Source organism: Epinephelus lanceolatus, chromosome 8 (genome assembly GCF_041903045.1).
Source record: "Epinephelus lanceolatus isolate andai-2023 chromosome 8, ASM4190304v1, whole genome shotgun sequence".
NCBI classification, from domain to species: Eukaryota; Metazoa; Chordata; class Actinopteri; order Perciformes; family Serranidae; genus Epinephelus; species Epinephelus lanceolatus.
This window is the reverse complement of record NC_135741.1, coordinates 16838777-16846448: the sequence shown is the minus strand read 5'-3', so window position 1 is coordinate 16846448 and position 7672 is coordinate 16838777. Positions and strand designations below refer to the sequence as shown.

Sequence of the window (7672 nt, the reverse complement as noted above, 5' to 3'; positions counted from 1 at the left end):
ACAGGAAGCACAAAATTACTGCTAGTCTCATCAGCATGCTGCCTTGTTGCTCTGCTGGGAGAACAAAACGCAGCACAGAGCACATCTTTCTGTTCAGCTCCCAAGCCTTCTTCTTTTGGGCGCTATCTCAAAGTCGTAAACATCAGTTACTTTTCTTCTGTCCCCAGGCCTCCCATCCAGATCCTGGGCCCAGCAGCCCAGCTCCTCTGAACATGAACCACTATGCTAATAAGAAGAGTGCAGCTGAGAGCATGCTGGATGTGGCTCTACTGATGGCTAACGCCTCCCAGCTAAAGGCTGTGCTGGACCAGGGGCCAAACTTCTCTTTTTACACTCCCATCGTCACCTTAATCAGCATCTCCCTCTGTCTGCAGGTCACAGTCGGGCTCCTGCTCATCTTCATAGGTGAGAATGCGAACAGAGCCCGAGCCCCAGAGGTGTCTTTGTCTTTGTCTGGCATGCTTCACATCCTTTAACCTTCACTAGCCCTTTGTGTGTCCCTCGGCAAGATTCACCAATGTCAAGTCCACTGACTCCTCACAAACAATCCATTAACCAACCCTCTGGAATCTAGCTGTAACCACGGCAACAAGGCCTGACACCAGGTCAGAGTTCAAGGTTTTAGTGCTGCTGTCAGCATGTGTGGGAGTCGAGGGAGCAAAGTCATTTCGTTTTGTACATGCAGATGTGTCAATATGTGTCAGTGCTCATGTCTTTGCATGTCTTAGCCTTGTCTTAGTAAATACATGCCATCTATCTACACATCCAGAGGTCCGTATGATGTCTGCATTTAATAGGCACACCCACGGGCTTGAGAAAACGTGTACATTAAGATGGGAAGATGAGTTAGGATGAGATCTGCCGCTGTGGGTTGGAGCAGTATATTTTCCTCTGATGGACTGAACAGTGGGTCAGTGAACTTTAGCCAGGTCACACTGACTCATCTCAGCTTGAGCAGGAGGAGTAAACAAAAGACTGTTTGTCATTATCCTCTCTATATCTTAAATATAACCACTTTACTGGTATATTTTATAGTGATTTAAAATCTTAATAATCTAGACATAATAATTTCTGAATTAAAGGAGCAGTGTGTAGGATTTAGATGCATCTGGTGGTGCAGATTGCAGATTGCAACCAGCTGAAACTTCTCCCATGTGCCAAGTGTAAACTCGCTGAAGCTGAATTATCTGCAGATAATTCTTCAAAACAAACAGACCAGGTGATTAAAACTGGTAAAATCTCTGAGTAAAGTAGTTTATGTTGCAAATCAGCATTTGTTCGGCTCGTGGCATACAGGCTGCTAATCCCACACCTGCTAATGTTTGTTTAGAGTTTTCTCTGATAACTTAACATCCAGACGTTCAGGAGATTTAAAATAGGCTACACCTGCTAATGTGTGTTCAGCTTTATTCTTTGTTAACTTAAGATCCAGATATTTAGGAGGTTTAAAACAGGAGCCGAATTATGAGCAGACATCTCTTCTTCTCCAAAACAACCAGACCAGGTAATTAAAACTGGTAAAATCTCTGAGTAAAGTAGTTTACGTTACAAATCGGTGTTTGTCTAATGCTGTTTGGCTCATTGCATACAGGCTGCTAGCCTGGCACCTGCTAATGTGTGCTCAGCATTATTCTTTGATAACTTAAGATCCAGATGTTCAGGAGGTTTAAAACAGGAGCTGAATTATCCACAGAGGTCTCTTCTTCTCCAAAACAAACAGACCAGGTGTCTAAAACTGGTAAAACCTCTGAGTAAAGCAGTTTATGTTACAAATCGGTGTTTGTCTAGTGCAGTTTGGCTTGTAGCATACAGACTGCTAGCCCAACACCTGCTAATGTGTGCTGAACTTTTTCCTTTGATACCTTAAGATCCAGATGTTCAGGAGGTTTTTATCAGAGGCTGAATTATCCGCAGAGGTCTCTTCTTCTCCAAAACATACAAACCAGGTGATTAAAACTGGTAAAATCTTGGAGAAAAACAGTTTATGTTACAAATAAAAAATCTGATGCTGTTCGGCTTGTTGCATACAGGCTGTTAGTCTGGCACCTGCTAATCTTTGCTCAGCTTTTTTCTCTGATAACTTATATACAGATGTTTAGGAGGTTTAAAACAGGAGCCGAATTATTTGCAGAGGTCTCTTCTTCTCCAAAACAAACAGACCAGGTGATTAAAACTAGTAAAATCTCTGAGTAAAGCAGTTTACGTTACAAATCAGTGTTTGTCTGCTGCTGTTTGGCTCATTGCATACAAGCTGCTAGCCTTACACCTGCTAATGTTTGCTCAACTTTTTCTCTGATAACTTAAGATCCAGATGTTCAGGAGGCTTATAACAGGAGCTGAATTATTCACGGAGGTCTCTTCCTCACCAAAACAAACAGACCAGATTTAAACTGGGAAAAAAAACCCTGGATAAAATAGTTTCCTGTTAAAAACTAGTGTTTTTCCAATGCTGTGTGGCACATTGTGAAGGGGCTGCCAACTACGTTTGCTGACGCGAAAACGCAAAACTGTGAATGGTTGTATGTAGAGTCAGTTTTTGGTTTGTCCCTTCTGGACTAGAAGACTCCATAGACGAGGACTTGCTTCCTGTGATATAAATTATTCATTCTAAGGTAACGAAAACACGCTGATTCTTATTTTCAGATGATTATACACTAAAGCAAACATGCTTAATATGATATATTTCATTTCAGCCAAAATTTCCCCCCTTAAATCCTACACACTGGACCTTTAAGTGTTTTAGTCAAAAATGCCCATGAATTATTAGGTTAACATTATTGGGTTCAAATTTTCTCTGTGTTCACATAAAGTTATAACAGCTGTAATGAATCATCATTATGACTATAAATCATAATAAAAGGTAAAATAAGATTTTGTTATTGCATCTTCTTGCAACATATTTTAGAAAGAAGGTCAGTCATCACACATTCATGAACGTCTGCCCCCTTTGACCTCCTCCATCCACCAAACCTTCTGCCTCCCCAGGCCCCTCAGCAGCCCCCCTCGTCTCCACCAGCATATCAAACACACCCCACTCATCGCTCTTTTCATTCCTCTTCCCTCATTTTCTTTGACTGCTCTGAACCCCGCTGCCCCCTCCGTCCTGCTCCCCTCCCTCTCCTGTGGATCCAGCGCTGTCTAATGGAGCCAGTGGTGCGTGATGTGAGTGGCCTACATACCACCGACCCCCTCAATTCCACTCCACCCCAGCCCTGGATGATCAGACACACACACACACACACACACACACACACACACACACACACACAGAACCAGGCGGGGTCCTTACACCATTTAACCTTTGGTAATCTCCCATGAACAAACACACACACGCACATGGACAAGTAACATGTGCCTGTAGAGTCACAGCCCCCTACACACACACAGAGCGCCCGATCACACCTTCATTTACCATCATCCATAGGCCCGTCACTGTGATGATGAAGATGACACCTTTCAGTAGATTTAAAGGCATTACGACAACACAGATTAGTTGTTCTTTCATCATTTTGTCCAGATGAAAACAAAGCACAGATATACTGAAGCTGTGTCATACAGGAAATACAAGCTTCCCTTTGTCAGCTCAGTCTTTCCTGTATTGTTATTCCTGTTTATTTCTGTGTGCTCTGAACCACAAGCTTGTTTGTCTTTGTCAGTCTTTAATGCCTAAATTCATAACAATACACTGATGCACAACACGTGATAACAAGTATTTGGATGTTAAGGGGGAAGTTAAGACACTAACTGTCCCAATGGCTCCACAGGTGGAAAAGTAATAAAATTAAACTTTATTAAATAAATCACACAAAACAATCAACAGATAGTTGAAAATTACATTCTCCTTGTATTGTATCATGTAAGCATTTAATTGTCTTGAAATGGTAACCCTTTTCCAGCTGAGCTTGCACATTTGATGAATGTGAGAAAATACAGAAATGGATACGATCATGACCGTATATTTATTTTGTTTGCCATTCAAATATGAAAAAATGTGCAGTTTGTTATCCTAGTGATAAACTTATATCAGAATCACAATCAGATTAAGATTTATTACCAAGTGGTTTCCCTTATAAGGACTTTGTCTTGCTGTTTAGTGCATGAAATAAACATACAATAAATATACATTCTGAAAAATGATTAATGGGGTTTTGTTGATGACGCTTAAAACAAAGAAGTTTTTCCACAGCAAAAAAATATGTTTGTTACATTAAAGTGTCAAAATCAAAAACGTTTTTGACAATTTTGAGTAGGATGGAATCAGAATAAATAAATTAGAATAAATTAAATAAAATACTTTGATCACTTAACATCACCACAACTTTTGGATAAATATTAAGTAGGTTCAAGATATTTAAGCTTTTTAAGGGTCAAAGCAAATCATGTTGGTTGAACTAAACTAATTGGGTTTGTTGGATTATGAAACATGAATGTAGGATTTACTCAATAAGGCCAGAGTTGGAACTACTTAAAAAGATGTGTGCAAATTGTTAACTTAATTTTCTTAAGTTGAACCAGTGGATTTTTTTAGTGTATTAAGAGGAATAAATGAAGGCAAGTACTGTAACAGTCAAGAACATAAATAAACACAGTGTTGGGAAGGTTACGTTTTAAATGTAATACAGATTACTAGTTACACTGTTGAAAATGTAATAAGCAATGTAACTATTTTAATTACTTCATTAGAGTAATGTAACTTATTATATTCGAGTACTTTTTGATTACTTCTCTGACAAATGTTTCAAACTGGGCATTAAAGCTGAAAAATGTCCGGAATTAGGCTAAACCAATAAAATTATTCCTGTGTAGCAAAAAGATGCAAAGCAACAGAATGAGCATAATCACGTAATGTAATCACCAACATTATGTTTAGTATCTGTAACTTAATCGTATATTTTTTCTCAGTAACTGTAACTGATTACATTTATTGTCATTTCCTGACATGTAACTAATTACTCCCCAACACTGAATACAGAATAGAAAACTCATAATTCATAATAAAATATATATAAAAAATACTAGAACATAACCAATATGTCCATATATTCATATAAATATTTTCTGTTTTGACCTGCCAAAGTACTACAGAGTTTATAGTTCAAAGCTATAATCTGGTGCAGTGCATCAAATGGTGACATTTATGTTTTAAAAAAAAAATAAATAAATAAATTAAAGATTAAAATTAATTAAATTAAAATGAAATTAAAAAAATAAAATTACAATATTACAATATTTTTTCCGTACTGTTTTGTTTGTTTGTATTGTTAGCTATTCATTGAAAAAATGAAATTGTACCATTTGCACAGCAAAAAACTGAACCAAAGGCCTCCTTTATCCTCATATGTCCTTTTCAGAACTAAATTTGTTTATTCCTTTGCATTTTTGTGTGATCACTCACATTTCCTGAGCTCAGAATTAAATATATATGGATTTATGGCTGGCAGTAAATCGGTGCATAATGATTTGGCTCGAGTCCCAGAATCAAGCTGACTGCTGATGTTTGATTAGAAATTAATCGAGTGCGCGTTTAATTGTATTCCCTGGTTCTGTCTGCAGTCCGATGGAACCTGAATGATGAGCAAAAGCACTGGGAGCTGAACCTTATAGAGAACTTGGCCACAAGCCTGGTTTTTATCATAGTGGTGGTCAACGTCTTCATCACAGCCTTTGGAGTCCACAGGCCGAACCGCAGCGACTGATGAAGAACACACACGCAGGTATTCTTTCTATTTTTGCTGCTCACATATGTTCTTTATGCTCACTCTTTCTCTGCCCCCCCCCCCCCCCCCCCCCCCGTCTAACAAAGGTATTTTCTCTCCTGCTTTACTGTGCAGTTGTCTTCTATAGACATCCATGTAGTCAGCATGTTTTTGGACCTGACCTTCACAACCCCCAACCTGACCTACAAACACACTGACCTCTCCAGGCTCTCAGAGAAACTTCCAAAAACTGGCACAAACATCCAACTACTGTTCATTTACCAGAAAATCATTGTCCTGCATGAAGAGAAAGCAGCCAGCAGGAGAAAGAAACGGCAGTGGTGATAAATGGTTCTGGTATGTAAACAACACAACATTTGTCCTTAGTGGACAAACAGGAAAGTGGAGACAACTGCAGTCAGGCACATGTGACCTCACACTGTCTGTCTCCTTTGTTGCCCGGGAGTGACCCCGAGCATCAGCCAGACACGAATGCACAATTACACACACGCTGACAGCAGAACAGGCTTCAATTTTTAATCGCTTTGGTGACGTTAGAGCAAGATGTCATGCTTATTTTCCAGACAGCTCAGACCAGGAGGTTTGATGGGTCCAGGAGGGTGTGCCTTATCTAACTAACAGATCTGTCCCACCTCCACAGCTCCACAGCTTTAACCTTACCAACACATCTGCCACCCAGCCGCATGCGTAACATTCAATTACAACAATGTTGGTTGTGCCATGACTCTCTGTGCGCTCTGAGCAAACCTGGAGTGCGTCTGTGGTTCTCTGGACCAGCAGCTGGTGAGTCAGAGTCAACACGGCACAGACCCCAGCAGAACTGCTCGTTAAAATGGAAGCCTTAATTAGACTGTGTTTCAGCAATGTCACCGAAACCCCAATTAGAGCCGAGGCAAATGCTCATTTTATACACTTCAGTGGTTTAACACAAGAACATAAAAGCAGTTTGAGCCTGTTTCACGTAACCATCTGCTAAATACCTGACGAATATTCATGCTGCGATCTATAATTTCTTCAACGTGACTGTGACAAAGCACCTTTCAGATGACACACCGACGTCACAATCTGATCCTTTTCCTCCTCCACAACTATCATTGGTAACCGTGGAAACAGCCAGACGAGTCGAGAGCCAGATTGATGACACACACTGCTCCACTCAGGGCAGATCTGTGGACTGATATATTGTATATACATAATGTATGTCTGTGGCTCCCACACTGCTGGCTCCATCTCAGGCCTCAAGTTGAACATGACTGTCTCTGTGGGGGTCCGGCATCAGAGGATGCTGGTGATCATCGGGGTGGTGCGCAGCAGGACTATTAATAGCTTCCTCGTGGGAATGTGGATACCAGTATTCGAGCTGAACAATCACCCTGGTGACACTTTCAAACCCCTTTAGCACCTCCCCGGCACTCCCCTCTCTCATCTGTTGCTCTCTCTTTGCAGAGAAGACAGAGGCGGCAAAGTGCTGCACGTCTCCTGAGATCAGACACCTGAACTCTCCTCCAAAGCTGCGCTGGAGATACTGTCTTTGATGTGGCCATTTTCCTTCTCATTCATCATTAGAAGAAATACTTGAAAGGTCTCCACCCGAGTATGAAATGCATCCTCCCTGCACAGAAGTCTTTCTTCAGCAGTCAACAAGGTTTAATGTTGCGTTTAATTAAACTGCCTCTTTTCATTCTATCAATTTGATTGTCATTATTAATTGATGAGGACTGTCTGTTGCTCCGGTTTGTCATTGTTATAGCACGCCAGAACATTTTCCATCATCCTTGTTTCCCACTTTGGTGCACTGAATGAGGGAGCAGCGGCCTCTAGTGTCTTTATAGCTGCTGTTCAGTCGGTGAGATAAATGTTTAGTCATTTTCTCCATTTCATGTTCACAGAGAGCCAGAAACAAACCTACAACAGCTACTGTGAATTTTACATTTCTGTGTGTCTCTATCGATTAT

General features: G+C 40.5%; 1 protein-coding gene across 1 annotated transcript; it reads left to right on the top strand.

Annotated features, from left to right (window-relative positions):
* The first annotated feature begins 212 nt into the window (after positions 1–212).
* Positions 213–6872, top strand: LOC117258992 (ninjurin-1). Its single transcript, XM_078170436.1, has 3 exons — positions 213–405; positions 5554–5714; positions 5832–6872. Exons 1-2 carry the CDS (start codon positions 213–215, stop codon positions 5694–5696), a joined length of 336 nt encoding a protein of 111 aa, XP_078026562.1. The 3' UTR covers positions 5697–5714; positions 5832–6872.
* Positions 6873–7672: the final 800 nt, after the last annotated feature.